Below are 21,915 nucleotides of genomic sequence, written 5' to 3' on the forward strand. Positions count from 1 at the left end.
AAGTATTTTATTAAAATAGTTAATATATAATTCAAATTGAGTTGTGCACTTTGCCAAGTTTTAGAAACTAGCATTTCTGATATGATTCAATATAAGTGTTTAGTCACCAGTCCAATTAACTAGTATCAACATTGCTTGGTAAGAGTCTGATAAAGTTAAAGCCTATCTAAGCTTTGGGAGAGAGAGCAAGAGCAGGAAACAAAAATCTTTTCCTCAAGCTTCATGCGAGTTAGAAGGCTAGGAAGTAACTTCTGAGATTCATTTTTGGAATGGTATTTTTAAACTGAAGTTTGATTAGAACTATTTAAGAGGCTAGAGAGAGTTTAGAAAAGCATTTGGAAAAGTAGAAGATGGTTTACAAAAGTTTTAGGGTCATTAGAGGGATTAATAGAAATGTATATGAGAACCAGTTTTTAAAATTATTTACCTTTAAATAAACGTAGAATTTGTTTTCATTCTCCCCTCCCCACCACCAGTTACAGAGAAAGTAGAAAATAATAGGCAGAAGTTCCTGAGAATATGCTAATTGGACTTCCTTTTGTTTGTTTTGTTTTTTTCCATCTCCTGTTCTTAGGTTCTTTACTCTGTCTCCTCCTATGGTTCTCGCCTCCTCTAGCTAAGTGATTTAGACATAATTTAAGATTTCCCTCTGTAACCTACTGCTAGATTATATGGCATAGTGCGTGTGTGCAGTCAGTCTCTCTCTCTCTGTCACTCTGATATCAATTAAGGGCTGAACTTCCCTGTTCCCCTCTGGTAGCAGGAGCACAGTATCTCACTGACTGCTCATCCTTGCTCATTCTCTACCATCTGTGGAAAATAGTCCCTTAAATGTAGTTTGTATTTATTATCCTCAAGTTATATCACCTACTTAATTATTATACTTCTGAATAGATATTAATATTAACTCTTTTCTTTCTTTCTGCCTTTTGGAAGTCTGGGGATAAGTTAAAGTAAATAAAATACTTGCCAGTATACTGATAACAGATTTTTAGTGGTTGATTCATTTCTATCTGCTAACCCAACATGAATGTCTTTAAGTTTACCAAATATCGTCAATAACTCCCTCCCTGATATACATTTATACCCCCATTTTCTTCAGTAATCTCTTTTTTGCTTTCCTACAAGGATCATTCTGCCTTATAAGGTATCTGAGATTAGGTTCTTCAGCCAGTTAGTTCTCAAGCCATTTCCTGTTCTTTTTTTATCTCATTTAATCCTCCATCATCCCCCCTTTCTTCTGTTATCCTTGGAGTTCCCAGTTCCAGTCATTTACACTATGGCGTGGCATTAAGTTAACAAGAATGTTTTAAATAACTTTTGCTGTTTCTGTCATTTATATTTGCTTTAGTTTCAGAATTTAGAAATAGTTAAAAATATAAAGGAAATTAAAATCCTCTGTCAGAGATGCCCACAGTTAACATTCCCAGATATATCCTTCCAGTTTTTTTCCCTAAGCCTGTAGACAGATTTAAAAAATGGGATTATATAATAGTATCTTATTGCATTTTATCCTTGATACTGTTAAACAGTCTTTGAAAATATATTTTAAAATGTTTGTATTATATCCATCATATGGATCTATGTAACAGCTAAGAAATTCCTTATTTAAGAGGAATAGTTTTACGTGACTTTGTACTTGATTTTCCCTTGTTGTGAAAGATAGCAAAACTTAGATGTTACTTTTTTTTTTAGATGTTCCTATTTTTAAAAATAAATGAAGAATTAATTGTGTTATCAGGGAAAGAAACTAGGAATGCGATCAGGGAATTTTGGTATATATGCTAGTTGTATGACATAGCGTGAATTTGAGCAAGGTCTTCTGAGCCTGTTTCCTCATCTGTAAAATTCAAAATTGATAATAAGTATTTTTCTTTCAAACAGTTGTTGAAAAGATCAAATGATATACCATACATAAAAGTTTATTTCAAGCTATGTGACAAATTAGCCATGCAAATGCAAAATGTTTTTTAGTATGTGAGAGAGTCTTTCTCTAAGATTGATCCGATTTATTTTCTTAATAGGAACTCTGTCTAAACATCATTCCAACCTTTGCAAATCTTATAGACTACCCATCCATGAAAAATGCCTTGATACCAAGAATTAAAAATGCATGTCTACAAACGTCTTCCCTCGCTGTAAGTAATCGCATATTAATTTTTGTTTTTCTTTCACTTCTCATTGGCTTAAATAATTTTCTTATTGTTTAATAACCCTTTTGTAGTTTGTTCATATATTTTGTCATGGCTATAAGTAGCCTATATATAGTACTATGAAAGTGAGCAATAGCTGTAGTTTTCCCTGATATATAATTTTATAGTATTCCATCCCTGACATTACTCCCTGTCCCCTAACTTTGAGTGCGTCAGTAGAAAATTTGAGTAATTTTTTTCTTAATCCTTTTCTGCTTTAAGCCACAGTTTATTTTTTTTCCATCTTTCTTGCAGAAATGTGGTGCTTTTTGCTTTTTTTACCAACTAATTGTTTTCTGCTTTTCTTAGTTTACTTTTTTTCTTTTTAAAAAATAGTTTTATTGATATTATGATCCTGACTAAAAGTATTCTATCTTAACAAATTCTAGCTAAAAAAGTAGGATGTGAAATATTTATTAAAATAGTCAAGATAATATAGATATCACAATTGATAGAATTGTGATAAAAGAGCTCCTAAATATCAGGTTTTAGTAACTGTATTAAAGATATATTTAGAAATACAAAACTTTATGTAGGACAAATATACTTTTCACATGTTGTTAAAATATTTAGTTTAAGAATGACTTGAACCTGAATTAGAGGAAAATATTGGAAGCCCAGTAAAATTAATCACTTGGTGGGAAAATTTAGTCCTTTTTTGTAATTCAAATGACCCCAAGGAAATATTCTTAGCAAACAAATGTGTAATAAAGCTTTTCAAATCCTAATTACTTTATTTAAAAAGATATAAAATTAAAATCATTCCTTACCTTTAGCTACCTAGTATCCTGGCAAAGCAATCAAAGATTCTTTCTGAAACAAGTCAGGGGAATTTATAAATATGTGAATTTTCTATATTAATAAAGGACGAGAGCTTTTAAACCTACTTTTATTCTTGAGGTTTTAACATATACCTATATGAAGATTATACTCATACTTAAAATATTTTGGTCTAGATTGCAAAGACTTTAAATGACTAATTCAGTTTACCTCTTTTAATAGGTACGTGTAAATTCATTAGTGTGCTTAGGAAAGATTTTGGAATACTTGGATAAGTGGTTTGTACTTGATGATATTCTGCCGTTCTTACAACAAATTCCATCCAAGGAACCTGCGGTCCTCATGGGAATTTTAGGTAGCTGAAAACTTAATGTCATTTGATGCTACTTTGTTTTACAATTATGCAAGTAAACTTTTCAATCTATAAAACCATTTTGTACTCTTTTCATGTATATAGCATTCAGTAACTGAAGAATGATGGGGTAAATGCCATGATATAACTTTTCTTTGTGTTAATTTTAGCAAAAGCGGTAGTACTTGACATTTATAAAGGAATAAGATATTTGGGAATCCTGGCTTCACAGATATCATGATAGCATGTAGTTTTCTCTATAAAATGGTACTCAATAAGAGAGGCAAGCAAAACTACTTGAAATGCTGATACCAGTCTTAATAGTAATACCTGATGTTTATTTGGTACCTGATTTGTAACAGGCACTGTGCTGAGTCTTTTCTCTGCATTACCTTATTTTGTCCTCTCCAAAATCCAATGAGATAGATACTGTTATTTCTGTTTTACGGTAAGGAAACTGAGGCTCAGAGGAGTGAAGTAAGTTATTCAAGGTTATACAGCTGATAACTGGTAGAGCTGGTTTTTAATTTAGATATGTTTAAGTCTGAACAAATATTTTTCACTGCTAAGTGATGTGCCGATGAAGCATTATTGGCCTTACAGCACATTCTATCCTATCAGCATAATTACAAGTCACTCTGTAAAAAAAACTCTGAAATTGCTTATAAATAGTTAAAGCCCAATCTGGAAATGTTCAGGGTCTGCTGTACTAATAGAGATAGACCTAGCTGTGGAATCACAGAAACATTAACAAGTTACTAAACTTGAAGTTCTTTGTTAGTTTTGAAGAAAAACTATGTTATTCAGCCATGTATCTTTAATACCTACTCTAGTGCCTGATTTATAGAAAGCCCTCAGTAAATATTTGTAGGAATTGTCAGTAAGTAATCTGTTGCGGACCTCTGTAGAAATAGAACTTTTGGGATATGGTATGAAACTCTTGAGCTCAAAGAAGTTAGTCTTCTTGAGAAGGAGTTTGACGTAGTGGAAAGAGCCCTAACCCCAGTCCTGGCTATGCCGGTTCCTCGAGTGACTTTGAAAAGTTTCTTCATCTATCAAATGAGGATAAAAATAATATCATTATAGGAGTTTTGTGAGAATCAGTGAGACCAACTGAAGGGAAAGTAATGAGCATAGTGCCCTGCAAATAAGCATTTAATGGGCACTCAAAGTTATTCTTTGAGTATGTAAGTGAAGTGTGCATTAACAGCAGAATAACAGCAGATGGTGTGTTCTAAAGCTCTGGATTCTATCTATACAAAACACTTATAACACAAAAGCATTCAGAGAATGAGGAGCAAACGTGCTCAGTTTACCAAATGAAGGCTTTGTGCAATAGGTGTATCAAGCAGGGTCCTGAAAGTTGAGTAAATAGGTAAGACAACAGGGAAGGACTGTGTGGAGTTGACTTAAATTACTAAAGTTCAGAGATGTTGAGTCTGATTGGTTAAAGAAGTGAATAAAGTTATAGGACCTATACTTAGACACTTTAAATAGATGTCTCAAGTTTGAATGAGATGTCTGAAATATGTGTTTAGATGTGTTCAGAATAGAGAGACATTCTGTAGCCTTTCTGCTGCACTGTAAGAACTGTATCTCGTTCTGATAGACTTTTAATTTTATACTATCATTAAATGTGTTCTTAAAACCAAAAGAATACAGGATAAATGTGTCATGGTATGTTAAATCTAAACTGACAGTAAAGCTGAAATCATTCTGATCCATATATAAGAGCATCCTTCTTCTAAGCATTGATAAGGAAAATTTTGTAACTACACTGATTATCAAGAGATTTCATATAGATACACTGTTTTTCTGATTTCTATTGATTTGTGGTACTGAATTATAACATTTGTCTTACTCTTTTCTGTCAGGTATTTACAAATGTACTTTTGCTCATAAGAAGTTGGGAATCACCAAAGAGCAGTTGGCTGGAAAAGTATTGCCTCATCTGATTCCCCTGAGTATTGAAAACAATCTTAATCTCAATCAGGTAGGAGTAGTTTTGTGCTTTATTCAATTTATTCAGCTTACTGTTTTCTTGGCATTGAATGTATAAATATATTACATATAAATAGGTAAAACAAGGAAAAATATGCCAAAGAGATAAATGAAGAAAGTTTGTGGGTTCAAAGTAAGGAGTATGTGAGTTGGAAGGATGGATTATTGGAGGCCTAATTGGGAGATAGTAAATGAGCAGAATTTTGAAAGATGTGTAGGATTGGGGACTACTTCAAATTTGGGACTGTGAAATTGACATGAACAAAGGGAAAAAAAATATGTCTGGGCTGTGTATTCATTATTTATTGCTACCTCACAAATCACCACAACTTGCAGGTTTAAAACAACATAGATTTATTATCTCACAGTTTCTGTGGGTCAGTCAAGCCAGGGCATGTATGCTCTGCTCAGAGTTTCTCACAGTGCCGCAGTCAAAGACTGAGGTCTCATCTGAATGCTCACCTGGGGGAGGATCTGTTTCTAAGCTCACTCAATGGTCGTTGGCAGGATTAAATTCCTTTCCGACTGTTGAGCCGAAGGCCTCAGTTTGTTGCTCTCTGTTAGCTGGTTGCCACGGTGAATTCCTTGTTTCATGGGCCTCCAACACGGTATCATCTGGTTTCATCAAAGCCAGAAAGAGTCTGCTAGAAAGATGGAAGTTATAGTCTCTTATAATGTAATCAAGGAAATGCCATCCCATTACCTTTGCCATATTCTGTTGGTTACAAGCAAGTCACAGGTCCTGCCCATGTTTGAAGGTAGGGGATTACACAAAGACAGAGTAGCAGAATGAGGAGTTAATTGGGACCATTTTAGAGTCTATCTGCCACAGGGAATGAATAATACAGTTTGAGAGATACCTATAATATAATCAGGGAGTGATGATATTAAGATAAATTGAGACTAGAATAGGTAGACTTTCGTTTTATTTTATTTTATTTTATTTTGGCCACGCCATGCCGCTTGCAGGATCTCAGTTCCCCCACCAGAGATTGAACCTGGGCCACGACAGTGAAAGCCCTAGAATAGGCAGACTTTAAATGCTCATCTGGTTTAGGTATTTGAACTTTCAAGATGTGGTAAATGTTTGAGCAAAGGAACTATGTACTCAAAGGTTATTATAGAATTACCTCTGCATACCTCTATCACTGTAGTTGTCACAGCTATATACTTGTGTGTCTGACTTTCCCAGAAGGCTGGTTGTTATAGCTTATTCTTCATTATATCCCCAGTACTTAGTACAGTGCCAGAAACAAAAATTTTTATTGAATTGAGAGAAAATTTGAGGTACAGAGTAATGACAAGGCATTTTGTTCACCATAAAACTAATGTTTAATGATGTATAATGGAAAAGATGGGGAAGGGTTACTGTTTAACTGAGAGTGTCAGAAATGGATAGGCTGGCAAGGTTTGGAATTAAAGACTAAAAGTGAATTAGAGCAATGAAGGAAGCAGAAAGCTGAAAGTTAAGCAAGAGAGCTTTTGGCATAGGGGAGAGTGCTGAGTGAATGGAGTTTTCAAATTAGAGAAATTTGTAAAATTAATCAGATCGAAAATTTCATTTGAAGTGGTAGGGTAAGCCCCTGAAGGTTTGTGTCCTTAGATTTCAGTTTTTGTCTTGATAATTTCTTCATATCTTGGATGGCAGGGTTGAAATTAGGATTGGCAAAAAGGGAGGATGAATATTGGGGGAAAATAGAATGATAACATGCCTAAGATAGTCTTCAACTTTCGGTCATTTCTGTTCTTAGTTCTCATATTTATGATTTAGGGTGTTGTAAAATATTCTCAAATGCTTATTTTAGAATATATAATTACGTTTGAAGTGTGTTAGTTTTCTTCAGCTTTATGGTTGATTTTTTTGAGGGGCCTATTTTCATCAGCAGAAATATTTAGATTCATATCATCTGGTATTTTACAATGGTTAGCATGGATGTGGTCTGCTTTCCTATTCATTTCATGGACAGGGTTCCTAATTCAAGACTGCCCTCTTCTGTCAGTTCTGATTTAAAATAATCTAAGTATATTACACATTATGTGAAAAAGATAAAGTAACTGAGGAAAATACATTTTTAGCATTTGATTAAAAAGAGCAAATACCATGCAGCAATCCAAACACAATCACAACTTGTGTTGGGGGACGGTTCCTATGACCACCCCCAGATTCAGTGATTCACCAGGAGGACTCAGGCCTCAGCCAATGGTTGTACTCACAGCTATGATTTATTATGGTGGAAGAATGTAAAGCAAAATCAGTGAAGGGAGAAGGTTCATGGGGCAAAGTCTGGGGGAAACCAGGCTCAGGCTTCCAGAGTCATCTTTTGGTGGAGTCACACAGAATGTGCTTAATTTCCTGGGTAATGAGTTGTGACAGCGTGTCTGAAATATTGCCAGCCAGAGAAGCTCATTGGAGACTCGGTGCCTGGAATTTTTACTGGGGGCTGATCAAGTAGCACCCCCTGCCTGGTACTCAAATTCCAGTTAGGCACAGTGAGCCACTATTATCAGTTAATGGTGGGAACCTCCCAAAATCTGAGTTCCTGGACACCAGCCAAGGGCCAACCTTGCAAGCAGACTTTTCCAAGGATAGCAGTGCAGGCCTACTATGTTAATGCTTCAACAATATAGATGAATCTCACAAACATTATATTGAGCAAGTGAAGCCAGACACAGAGGAGCATCTACTGAATGACTCCATTTATATGAAACACAAAGACGGTTAAAACTACACTGCTAGAAGTCAGAATAGTGTTTTCTCATATGGCGAGGGAGGGTAGGAAATGATTAGAAGGGGGCACGAGGAAGCTTCTGGGGTGCTGCCAATGTTCTGTTCTTTTTCTGGCTACTGGTTAAATTCAGTTTGTGAATTTTTTGAGATGTGCACTTATATGTATACTTTTCTGTGTATGTTATATTTTGTTAAAAAGTTAAAAAAACTAATCAGCAAAGAGTCAGTCATGGTAAACAGCTAAGGAAATATGCCTTTTGTTACTCTCATGGTCAGACAGAGGATAAATGGATGATAGAGCATGGTTGAGAGGCAGCATAACGTAGTAGAAAACAGTACAAGCTTTGGAGACAGACTTAGTATGAATTCTAATTCTGCCATACAAGTTATTTAGTATTTCTGAGTAAGTTGCTTTCTCTCTTGCTGAGCCTGAGTTCCCTCATTTATAAAATAGAAATATTAATAAATTTACTTTGAAGAGTTGTGAGGATTAATAGAATAGTGTATTTATAAGCACCCAGCCCAAAGACGTAGTTGTAAGATTTGGGGAGGGGAAGAAAGCAGTTTCTAGAGTCTTCCTGTAATATGTGGTATTATTAAAATAAATTGTTTATGATGATCCTGAAGTACTATAAGAATTATTTAACTAGGGGCTTCCCTGGTGGTGCAGTGGTTAAGAATCCACCTGCCAATGCAGGGGACACGGGTTTGAGCCCTGACCCGGGAAGATCCCACATGCCGGGGAGCACCTAAGCCCGTGAGCCACAACTACTGAGCCTGCGCTCTAGAGCCCGTGCTCCACAACAAGAGAAGCCACCACAATGAGAAGACTGCGCACCGCAATGAAGAGTAGCCCCTGCTCACCGCAACTAGAGAAAGCCCGCGTGCAGCAACGAAGACCCAATGCAGCCATAAATAAATAAATAAATAAATAAATAAATAAATAAATAAATAAATAAATAAATAAATAAATTATTATTTAAAGTTTAACAAAAGCTTAAACTATGTTTAACTTTGAATTAGATATACTTTATGAATTTTAATTATTTGGAAGTTAGATTATGTATATTTAATATTTCTACTAACTTTTTAGAAAACAAGGCTTATTTTAGCCAAACATGTCATTTTTATAATGATCTGAATAAAGAGTAATTTTTTATGCATTATTAAGCAGATTGTTTTCAGATATGCACAAATTTAGATGGTCATTTTTGGATTAGTCTAGAAAAATCAATATGTAATAACTGCTGGAGTTGAATTTATATAAGACTGCTGAATAATAGCTGTTAGGCAACTCAGGATATAAAACTTATTGAGAACATGTTTTCTGGAACTTAAAAGTCTCATCAACTATATCACCACCATACAGAGATACTGTAAAAGCTTGCTCTGATACATTGAGCTAAAATATACTATTCTTATGTCATCAGTGCTATGAGTGGGTCTATTCTGATAAAAATAGAGAATATTATGAATAACTTGTTGAATTATTTTATTAGATTACCTTTGTGGCTAACTTGAAACATTATAACCATATCAATTTCTTATTACACCAGTTCAATTCCTTCATTTCCGTCATAAAAGAGATGCTTAATAGATTGGAGTCTGAACATAAGACTAAACTGGAGCAACTTCATATAATGCAAGAACAGCAGAAGTAAGTAGGTTGCATATGAATTGCACATGGTCCAGGAGTGACATTAAAGTTATGTCATGGTTGATTTTCTAGAATATGGACTAGAAAAATTGAAGGATTTCAATTTGACTATATGTAAAGCATATAAAAATTTTCCAACATATTAAGTTGAACTGAGTTTAAATAGAATGTTGTTGAAAATCTGATGTCATTTCTGAATACAGAAGCATAATAGGATGTAACCTTAGCGTTTTCTCTGCATAAAGAAAATTCTGCTTCTAAGAAAATCTCTTGTCACATCAGCTACTGGCATTGTAAACTCAGGGTGCTGATTGCCAAGAGCACCACTTAAAAATATTTTTCAGATCTGTGAAATCCTGGTGTTTTGATTTCTCCTTCTTTTTTCTCTAACCCCAGAAACATTTATAGAGAGTTCATTCCTATATGTAGTACCACAGTGTGTACCTCTTTGTTTGTTTGTTTGTTTTTAGGGAGGATTTTCTAAATTATTTGCAAAATACTAGTATTCAAAGGAAGAGGGGAAGGGTAAACATTATTCAGTGGAAAATGCCAGTTTTTATGATCAAATCTCCACTATATTCTTTGCTCCAGAGGCAAAACATGATTTTAGGATGCCTGTTAAAGTTTAATCCTGAGTCAAAGACATCTGAAAATCAGTAAAATTGATATCAATCATGAGCCAAGTCCCCCAAAAGAAACTTTTTAGGTTCTGCTCCAGTGTAAGATGAAGGCTTTATGGAAATAAATACACAAGGTGTAGAATGATGTGAAATAGCCCTTTGTATGCACTAAGTATTCTGTGATGTATATATTTATCATGTTTAATGGATTGACTATATTAACTTAGGAACCCTGAAAAATAGTCTTTAAAAATTACAACAGAGAGAAATTTTCTATCTATTATTTATACTTGAGGTGTAAATGAACCTTCTCTTTTTCTCCTTCCTATCTAAATCTTACCTGTTTTTCAAGGCATAGATCTTGCCCACATCACTTATTCAGTGATTATAGCATTTATTGTTAGAATCACAGATTCTGAACTTAATCACATTAAGTTCCCATATCATATCTTGTCTCTCAGTGAGCTGTAAACTCTTCTATGGTAAGAACCATGCTTGCCTGGTTTTATGACACTATGTTCTCCAGTAAATCTCAAATGCTAAGCTTTAAAAAAAAGACGTGTGTACAAATGTTGGTTTTTGGGGCATGCAGACATTAATAGTAGTAAATAATGAAAAAGATTATGACTATCCTTAAAGAATGAAGTTGCAGTTTGTTTAGATTGTAGTAAATTCCATGTGGATGAACTATTTTTAGTACAAGTTTTATTTTTAAAACATACATTTCCTTTTATTGCTTTGTCATAACTCAACTCTCTCTTACAGATCTTTGGATATAGGAAATCAAATGAATGCTTCTGAGGAGACGAAAGTTACAAATGTTGGGTCTCAGGTAAGAAGATATTTAGATTATTCTAATTTTTGAAAAAAAGTGCTTGATAGTGTGCTCCATTTAGGGGACCTCTGATCTTTAAGCAGTAAAATCACAATCTTGCACGTCATTCAGCTGGTTGACTTTTTGTATTTCAGCATATTGACAAAGTCTTTAACAACATTGGAGCAGACCTTCTGACTGGTGGTGAATCAGAAAATAAAGAGGATGGGTTACAGAATAAACATAAAAGAGTAAGTGTCTTTACTGTTCTTTCAGTACTCGTATTTATATTATATAACTTCTAAAACCACAGATTTTTGTTGGGAAATACTATTTAGCTTAATAAGAAACATTCTTTAATTATCTTTATGAAATTTAAAAGTTATCAGTGGGTCATGCATGACCTGACGCATGTTGAGAATAAACATGCTTAAGATTTTTAACTTCCTTTATTATTCAGTCTCCCATGTTGGTAACATTTCTAGGTTGCCTGACTTCTTTGTCCTTTCTACTGTACTTTGCCAGTCACATCCCTTGATAAATTCTACAGTGTCTCTTCTCTGATTCTGATTTTGAATAACAAACTTTAAAATGATACTTTCCAATTGAAATGTTGGTTAGCATCCGATATAAAAAATATGTCAGTTTTGAATTTCTGCTGAGGGCACTTTTCTTCTGTTCATTCAACAGTTATGAGTACCTGTATGTGTAGAGCCAAGGAACTACTAGACATTGTGGTTTACAAAATTGTAAGAGGACATACTGCGAGCTTATAGGTTGGCAAAGTTGATATGAGAAAAAGACAGATGTTGAATTTGATGCAGACATTAGCAGTGAAAGAAATTGTTCACGTTAAAAAAAACAAGTTGTTTCCTTTTTACTTAGCTTTTTGATGAGTTTCTAAAATATTTTTGGAGTGAGCTAGAATCTCCCAATTTTATAAAATGATATCACCTAATCATATTCTCATTGTCTGGAAAAAGATGATTCTAATGAATGGTTTTAAAATAATAATTTTATTATTATTTTCATACTGGAAATAGTTTAGCATGGATCCTGTGAGTTTCTACCTAAAGTTAAATCTTATCGTAATTCAAAGTATAACTTACGCTGTGGCAATCACCAGTACAGGAGTAGTTTGTAATCTACTTGGTATTGTCAGACATACCAAAAAGAAATCTTCTGTTTTATAAATGGAATTATGAAAGTTGTCAGTTGATGTTTTTGGTTTTGTTTTGTTTTAAGGCATCACTTACACTTGAAGAAAAACAAAAACTGGCAAAAGAACAGGAGCAGGCACAGAAGTTGAAAAGCCAGCAACCTCTTAAACCCCAGGTGCACACACCTGTTGCTCCAGTCAAGCAGGTCAGAGTTCATTTCTTTTGCATAATTCAAGCATACTACACTTTTTTTTTTTATATCTTTATTGGAGTATAAATGCTTTACAATGTTGTGTTAGTTTCTGCTGTACAACAAAGTGAATCAGCTATATGTATACATATATCCCCATATCCCCTCCCTCTTGAGCCTCCCTCCCACCCTCCCTATCTCACCCCTCTAGGTGGTCACAAAGCACCGAGCTGACCTCCCTGTGCTATGCAGCAGCTTCCCAGTAACCATCCATTTTACATTTGGTAGTGTGTATACATCAGTGCTACTCTCTCAGTTCATCCCAGCTTCCCCCCACCGCAAGTCTGTTCTCTACATCTGCGTCTTTATTTCTGCCCTGCCACTAGGTTCATCAGTACCACTTTTTAAAATTCCATATATAAGGCATACTACTCTTAAGGAGTAAGGTAGTATAGAACTTAGTCTACCTACTAGTGTTTTATAAAAATGTATTTCAGAAAATACTTTAATGTGTAATTTCTAAGAAGTATGGGCATCAAGAATTTTCCAACAACTCCTCAATAGCCTGCCTAATACATAATGTTTTGTAATAGTGCTTGTTACCAACAAAGAAGAAGCTAGATTAATGGGAGGGTTCTTAAAAAATATTAGGTCTATGATACTAATTCAACGCTGTTCACTTTGAAATGACCAGGAATATTATATTCATGCATTTATGTATTTTTGAGCAAAAAGCAATTTTCAATTTTTAGCTTTTTTGTTATAGTTATGTTTGTGAATTGATTTAGGAATACTTATCTATATGTCCTGACCAGTATTTATTTCCTGCTATGGTCCAGGCAGTGTTCTAGGTGCTGGTGTTAGAGCAGTGATTAAGGTCTCTGTTGATAGAAAGTTTACACTATTACTGATTTCAGAAATTACTTTATCTTACAAGCTTTCTTTAAATTATTTTTTGTTGTTGTTGTTGCCTCTTAATCATTAAATTTCTTCCTCTGGGAAAAATCTTTGTGGGCCAAGAGGTAAAAATAAAGTATTTTGTAGGTACTTATAAAAGAATAGAGAAAATAAATTTCCACAAAATTTTGATGAAATTCAAAATACAAAAATAATAGAGTATCCTTGTCTGTAATACAGATCTAATGAGAAAAATGCAATTCTGTTTTTTGGTGGAGGTGCAGCGGGGGAGACAACATTTCATTTAATTGGAGTTCAGAGTTGTGTTCCCTGTCATCAGATTGATTGCAAATGTTCATCCTTAAAAAGCCTTACAAAAATATGTGGCAGGCTGGATTTGGCCTGTGAGCTGTGGTTTGCTGTCTTGGTGTAGACTATTGAGCTTAATTTTAACTTGTACTTTATGATAAAATTTATCAAATGTTTACTAATTTTAAAGTAATTTGGAATTCTTGGAGATAAAGTAATTTCCTCATATTTTTCAGACTAAGGACCTGACAGACACATTGATGGATAATATGTCATCTTTGACCAGTCTTTCTGTTAGTACCCCTAAAATTTCTGCTTCAAGTACCTTCACTTCTGTTCCTTCCACGGGCCTTGGTATGATGTTTTCTACACCAATTGATAATACAAAGAGAAATTTAACAAACGGCCTGAATGCCAACATGGGCTTTCAGACTTCAGGATTCAACATGCCAGTTAATACAAACCAGAACTTCTTCAGCAGTCCAAGCGCACCTGCAGTGGCCAAGATGACACTGGGAACACCTTCCACTTTGCCAAACTTCAGTGCTGTGAGTGTTCCTCCTGCTGGTGCGAAGCCGACTCAGCAAAGACCCACAGATATGTCTGCTCTTAATAATCTCTTTGGCCCTCAGAAACCCAAAGTTAGCATGAACCAGTTATCACAACAGAAACCGAATCAGTGGCTTAATCAGTTTGTGCCTGCTCAAGGGTCTCCAGGTGTGGGCAGTTCGGTAATGGGAGCACAGGTGCGCATGATAGGACAGTCTGCCTTTGGTATGCAGACTAATCCTTTCTTTAACCCGCAGAACTTTGCACAGCCGCCACCTACTATGACCAGTAGCAGTTCAGCTAGCAGTGACTTAAAAGATCTTTTTGGGTGAGGTGTCATGCTCCTGTTTTTGAAGGATTACTTCAGTTTTAATCATGGGTAAGCTGATTTACATCTATATAGTTGGCTTGGAGGAAGTACTTCTGTGGGAAAGTGAATGGTCCTGTGACAGAAAAAAACCTGTTGTCATGCCAGCATAGTAGTTATATGGACTCTTTAACAGTTGAGGTTTTTAAAGCCTTGAGGATTTTTTTCCTCTTACCAACTCCTCTTCAGGTTTTTAAAAGACCCAACCCATATCAATCTCAACGAGAAAAAAAGACACCTGAGTATCTTGAATAGCAGAATTTTTAAATCAAATGTTTATTTTGGCTTGTAAATCTTGGTGTTATTTAAAAAATTGAGTTGATGGTAATTGCAAGTTTCATCTGTTAAATACTACATGGTACACAGTCTGCCTTCGCAAGTCATTAGTCTTCATTTTTACTATGTGAAAAATCTTGATACTGTATTGATTTGTTTGCATTTAGTGTGACTGAGTGAGAAAATGATAAGCCTAACGAAAAGGATCGGGTCATTTGCTTTTCCAATCTTATTACTTCTCAGATGAACTAATGTTTAGTGCAAAAGACTGAGCAAACACTGCAGAATTTAACTTAACCTTGATTTCATTGGTTCAAACTAAAGGCATTATTAACTATCATAAATGCAAACTAATCGTTGTAAATTATATTTTAGCATGGTCTGCCTCAAATAGTAATGTATTTTTCTGCATTTACTTGGATATGTTTAGAATCACTTTTTTTCCTACTATATCACAGACAGAAGAGGTATGTACTGATTTGTACAGGTATTTGACAAAGACCTCTGATGTGCTTTCCCTGACTACTGCCTTCATATTTCATTTTGAATTCAAACTTCTGAGGTTGCAGCACATATGAATTGCATTTTCAAAAGGAGATTTGTAAGAATTAAACTATATTTAATGAATATACTTTTGAGATTTCTGCTGTATTGTTTCAAATGTAATAAACTTTACTTCTCTAAAAATGAGCACTTGTATCTTCTGGCTACTAACAGATTAATTTTCAGCTTGATACGTTATGATAACGTCTGACTTTGTCAGTTACTGCATCTGAAGTTTAAATCTTCTCTAGGAATTTCAGGACCCTTTGTTCGAACATTTTTATGTCCATAATTAGCCATTTTTAGGAAAGAAAGAATAAATTCTTCTAACAGGAAACATGCTTTCTTTTTCAAGGCCTTTCTCTGATATTTTTCTTTGATTTGCTGATTAGTCAACCATGGAATCATGCTATAGATGTCATTTGTATTTCGTTAAATTATATTCCATCATTATGTGATAACTTTAAACTGATCTTTCAGAGAACTATAAATGTATTATAATTGCAGCCATAGAGTTTGTGGTTTTTAATTATCTGAAACCAGCAATCATTTAAAATAAATCATATGAAGTTTAGTGTGCTGACACTTCATTTATTCATTGAAAAAATATGTATACACACACTGAACATACAGTACTTGATTATAAAATGTAATTTGATAATATCGCTGGCAGCATTCAGTAAGAGGGTATGTTAAAAAATAAAAAGTCAGCTTAACATCCGGTTTCTGTATGAGCTATATTTTGTTACATGGTTTTAGGAAAAGGACTGATAGGAATGCTAAAGAAGCTTTTCCAAGAAATGAAAAGCACTAGGAAGAGCAGATGCTTTTGGCAGATACATTCATACCTCGACCTGATTATTTGTCTTGTTCGTAACACAATATCTATCTTGAGAAAAGTTTACATAAGGAATAAAACTACTTAATGTTGAAGAATTTTTCTTCGTAACAATTCAGTAGTCACTGTTCATTAGGAAATTGCTTTTTGTTTTGTAAAATAACTTTGTTAGTGTTGAACTCCTAATTAGAAGGAAAACTTAATAGAACAATTTATATAATTTGAGCTTCTAAATATAAAAATAGATTATTTGAAAAAATATATGTGATTCTTAGGTAATTTTCACATCTTGAAATTTGTTCATTCACTGAGGTAACGATGCTACGTTTTTAGAAGATTTTCTACACTTTTTTCTTACTTTCTTGAAGGTATTTTGTTTAAATCATTTCTATCACTCGAACTGTTACCACTGCCTTTCTCTGTTGTGAAACTGCCTCTAAAAAATAGTTCTATTTTTAGGCTTGTATTTCTATGTGAACAAAATTTTCAAAGTACTAGATAGATCACCTTAAAATTATTGTAGATATTGATGGCATTTTAAGTCCCTTGTGCTTAGAGTAGAAAGTTGGTAGGTTAAAAAGCACCTGTAGACAAAAATTACAAGAAAGATTCCCTTTTATTTGAATTGGTTCTTTATTCTCCTAATGCTAAAGTGTGTGATATATTTAGAGGATTCATAAAAAGAAATGGAAATAGACTATGTACTTAGCTGGGTTTTGTTTGTTTTGTTTTGTTTTTATTTTGGAACGCTTATAACCCTCTTTTCACCTGAATAAGTTAAGGAAATAGGTTTTTGTTATTGTTTTTTAACCTGTAAAATACCTCACATGGTTGCTTTTACATATTAAAGGAAAAGGTATATGTGAAAGTACCTGATAGCAAGCACAGAGTATGCACCAAATAAATTTCGGCTTTGATGCAACTTTCCATATTAAGTTGTGATTTCATGCTTTGTTATTTACTGGTCTTGAAATAATTTTAGAACAAAACAAATCTGTAAGAATTTAAACTGTATAGGATTTTAAGAGATTATTTATGTTGCTGGCTTTCAAACTATAACTGTGACACTCAGTAAGAAATATATCTTACATTACAAACCCAGTATATGAAATTTATACCTGAAACAAAAGTTTCAGAAAATCTTTGATACATATAGTATACTTTTTTTAAATTATATCCTATTAATTAAAAAAAAAAATGGTTACAATCCCTAAAGAGATTTCATGATATAGTTTGAGTAAAACTGAAATAATTCAACACCACGCAGATGTAGAAACAGAGGGTCAGAGATTCACATGCCCTAACCCAAGAAAGTTAGAGCCAGGAATAGAAGCTAGATTTTTTTTTTTTTTTTTTTCTGATCTGCAATCCCATGCTTTCTACCATTTATATCCTTTATTGTATGAATTCTGGAGTTGCTTTTGTCAAAATGGTTTAATATAGTTAGTATTATGTGTTCAGTACTTATTTGGTACCATAAATATATTTACATTGGAAAAATTGGCATTGAAGAGGAAGAGGGAGATGATAGAACGGAAATATTCATGGTCAAAATCAGCCTCTGGGCTGCTTCTCTGAATTGTGGATGAGATGGTTGGGGGAGCCAGGTTAGCAGTGCTTGCAGTACCCAGACATGTAGTAGAATTAAAGCATATAACCTTGAGGAGAGAGTGGCATAGTGGAAAAAGCCATTTCACCAAAATGGAGCTTGTTAGATATTAGAAACTTCTATCCAAAGCAGCCAAGTTGCTCTAGCCACTCAGAGAGGATTTAACTACCTGGAGTGCAGAACACATACGTAATTTAAAATTTCCTAGTAACCACATTAAAAAATAAAAATGGATGAAATTAATTGTAATAATATATTTTGTTTAACTTAATAGAGCCAAAATATCTTTTCAACATGAACTGATACAAAATTTAATGATATATTTTACGTTCTTTTTTGTGCTTAGTCTTGAGATCCAGTGTATATTTTACACTTAGGACATATCAATTCAGGCTAGTCACATTTTGAGTACTTGATAGCCACGTGTGGCCAGTAGCTCCTGTGTTAGATATGTAGGTATATATGGAAGGTAAGAAGCCAAAAGAGTGAACTCTGGCAGTTATCAGTTTACTGTCTCCCAGCTCCAAATCCATCCTTCTCTGCCCTGCTTTGTGATACTCGAGCTGGACCCTGTAAACACGTCTCCCTTGCCAGCTTGGCAGAATGTTAGGCTTCGTCGGTAGAGGGTCCTGAAGTGGCACTGCAAAGCAATAGAGGCAAGAAGTCACTTCTGGATTCTGGTTCTCCATTTTTATTCACTGCAGGAGCCCGGCAGCCCCAGCAGAGGACCCCAGCTGTGCCTCAGTCACACTCTCCCACTTGGGAGCAGCTCCGGTGGGCTGCTTTCGGCCACTCCCTCAAGCAGCTGTCTCCCACTCTGGCCCTCTGACAAATGTCTTCACCACTGGTGGCTGAATGTACCTGTGGAAACCACGCCTTCGCCGAAGAAGGCGCTCAGCTTGAGGGGTTGGAGTGGGGAAGAGAGCCTCTCCTAGTCTTTAGTTCCTTAATTTTCTTTTTACTTTCTCCTAGCCTAGAGGTAGTAGCTGCCTTTTTTTCTTTTTTTTTTTTGCAACGGCTACTTCTGAACTCCTTAGAGTCCTTTTTTATGCCTTTTAAAGGCATAAAAGGACAAGTAACTTCTACTAGTTGACAATTACTTCATTAAAATTTCCCTGTTCAAATGTCTGGTTTTGTCTCCTAACCCTACCTTTACTGGTAAGACTCCTCAGTCTATTAAGCCATTTAAAAATGGGGCCAATATGAAATAAGTCAGACAAAGAAAGACAAATGCAAGTATGATTTCACTTTTATGTGGAACCTAAAAAACAAAGGAAAAAAAACAAAACTTACAGAGAACAGATTGGTGGTTATCAGAGGGGAAGTGGATTGGGGTAGTTGGGCAAAATGGGTGAAGGTGGTCAATTGTAATGTGACACATATTAACTAGGCTTATTATTGTAATTATTTTTTAGTGCATACATACAGTAATCGAATTATTAAGTTTAACACCTGAAACTGATATGTTATAAACCAATTTTACTTCAGTAAAAAAAGTTGTCCAAAAAAAAAAATAATGGGGCCATAGGATGGATATATGTGCTGCTAACAAAAGCTATAGGGAATTGTATATATGTAGCCTATATTAAAACTGTCCTTTCTAAAAGTTCTTTTGAAATGTGCCTTGGGTGGAAATATGATTTAGCTACTCTGTACCTATTTGAGCAGTTCCAATTTTCATCTTTTTTTTTTTTCCTGTATTTTGGATATATGTTCTTTTTGTGGTGGCCTAGGTTGCTAGGAAACCCAGTGTTTGGCTTTCATATGAGAATGAGACTCTAATGTCCAGAGTTTGCATGTAGGGATCAGCATTCATGTAGGTCCCTTCCGAGTCCCTGCCAGTCTTTCTAAATGCAATGATCAAACAAAAGTCAAATATGGGGCTTGTCCACGGGCGCATTAGGAGCATAGAGTGCATGGACTTTGGAGCCAGATAAAGTTGGGGTTTGGGAGGGGGGCATATTTTTTTTGAAATTTCAGGCTAAAATTATAGCATTTATGCTCTATGGAGGTGGGATGGGTTGCTTTACACATTTGTTCAGTTGGAACAGATCCAAAATAGTTTTTAGGAAAATCTTGTCTCTAACAGTGGGTGCTCTTAAAATCACTTTTGTGGAGAGATGGAAAGGCCTCTCACTGAGGTGGTATCCTCCTTAGACTGCTCCAGTGTCAGAAGGGGATGGCCTCTTTATCCCCAGCTCCAGTGATCATACAGACCTGCCCCTAATCAGCAATGATATCTGTACCCAGATACTTGTCAAAGAACAACATTTAATTCTCTATTGCCCAACGTTCAAAGTCTCATTTTTGAGAAAGTTTTATGGAGGAGGCCAAAAATTGAGTAATCCATCCATTTCTTTAGAAATTCTGAATGAAATTAAACCCACTGTGGAGACCTTTGTGCCTGGGTTGCGTTGTTTTGGCCACACATCAATTTCTGTTACTGCACTTAGCTTTGGACTGTATTATGAAACATATTCATGCCAAGGATGACGCTGGTTCACTCTAACATAAAATAGTTTCTTTGAGGACCCACAAGAGAAACTTCAGGTTTCAGATCAGGAGTAAATGTGCTTCTAAAAAACTAGTTTGCCCTTATCTTTTAAAGTCTGAATAATGGAGCAAATCACATATTAACAGCTTGGAGGTTCAGGCAAATTTGCAGTCCACCTGTAACAAATATATAGGACATTAATAGTATGCATTGTTCAGTACTTCTGGCTTTATCTGATTTTTAAAATTCTTATTTCTCCTTTGCTCTGATTTCCATTTTAAAAAACAAGTTTTGTATTATGTTCTTAGAAATTCTCATTTTGGAACAAGGTAAAGTGTAAATAAGTATATGGAATGAATGAGTTTACATCTTGTCTCTTTGACCAACTGACCAGAATAAGTTTTCTCAGCTATAAAATGAGGCTCACGTCTTACAGACTCATTAGGATTAAATGAAGTAAACGTGTGTGAAGCACCTGACAAGGCTCCTGACATACTGTAAGTACTCGATAGATATCCTCACCTTGCTTATGCTGGACATAAGCCTCTAAAATAATATCCACTTGAATCAAGAGCAGATACCTCACCTAGCATTATTTGAATACGTTTATTCTTCAAAAAACAAGCCAAAAATAGGTTATTGGCTATGAGATTCTTGGGACACAAATAGTAATGAGATGTAGGCTATGTCATTAAGGAATCTGCACTGTGGTTATAAAAGGTAGCTGAGTAAGCTGACAATTACAGGACAGCGTGGTATATGCTGTGATAAATCTTAACATAGGAGGGACAGCCAACCTAGGCCAGGGGAGTGGGGAAGACTTCTTTAGAGGACATGGGCCCTGAGCTCAACCTTGCAGGGAGCCTTTTAAAAATTGTGTTTGATGCTATCAAATGATTACTTAGGAATTACATTTTCCCAAATTAAGCTGGACACACTGGGGAGAGGATTAAGGTAGGTAACTCCCAAGGTCCTTTTGAATTCTGAGATTACATGAAAATTGCTTGAATTAAGGAAAGTCCGGTCAAATGACTTGATGACCAGGAAAAGTGGAATTAATGTTGGCTGAGTAAGCCAGGGATGACACCAACACAAGGAATAAAATAAGTGAGGAATATTGTTATTTTTTAAGTAATAATTCATGCTTCGTTGAACATTTCAGAAATTTAAGAATCCACACGTGTGAGTTTAATAAACCTACTTTAAAACAGTGGCTGGGGGATTCCCTGGCAGTCCAGTGGTTAGGACTCCGCGCTTTCACTGCCAGGGTTCAGGTTCAATCCGTGGTCAGGGAACAAAGATCCCGAAAAATAAAATAAAATAAAAACAAAACAGTGGCTGGCTTCTGGGGGAAAAAATGTCTGGCATAAATAAATTTAGTCTATAAACCACCAGAAGATGTCACTATCTCCCAAGTAATAGTCCATTACATTAACTCCTTTTCATGTACATTTTTGAACACTGACAGACTGTGACAGACTGATGTCTGGCTTGTAATATTGAGTCTATGAGAAGGATAGGACCTCACAGGAAATACTT

The 21,915-nt window shown here is 35.0% G+C and overlaps 1 protein-coding gene across 2 annotated transcripts in view; it reads left to right on the forward strand.

Annotated features, from left to right (window-relative positions):
* SCYL2 (SCY1 like pseudokinase 2) overlaps window positions 1-15,582 on the forward strand; it is a 56,673-nt gene extending 41,091 nt beyond the window's left edge. For both annotated transcript variants that reach the window (XM_082349617.1, XM_082349618.1), the window contains exons 11-18: window positions 2,025-2,138; window positions 3,195-3,327; window positions 5,199-5,317; window positions 9,610-9,710; window positions 11,096-11,162; window positions 11,300-11,395; window positions 12,390-12,509; window positions 13,937-15,582. In XM_082349617.1, coding sequence (XP_082205743.1) covers window positions 2,025-2,138; window positions 3,195-3,327; window positions 5,199-5,317; window positions 9,610-9,710; window positions 11,096-11,162; window positions 11,300-11,395; window positions 12,390-12,509; window positions 13,937-14,581 — 1,395 coding nt within the window. In that variant the 3' untranslated portion in view covers window positions 14,582-15,582. The remainder of the gene's footprint in view (window positions 1-2,024; window positions 2,139-3,194; window positions 3,328-5,198; window positions 5,318-9,609; window positions 9,711-11,095; window positions 11,163-11,299; window positions 11,396-12,389; window positions 12,510-13,936) is intronic.
* Window positions 15,583-21,915: the final 6,333 nt, after the last annotated feature.

The sequence above is a fragment of the Balaenoptera borealis genome (assembly GCF_965194805.1).
Source record: "Balaenoptera borealis genome assembly, chromosome: 13".
Taxonomy (NCBI): Eukaryota; Metazoa; Chordata; class Mammalia; order Artiodactyla; family Balaenopteridae; genus Balaenoptera; species Balaenoptera borealis.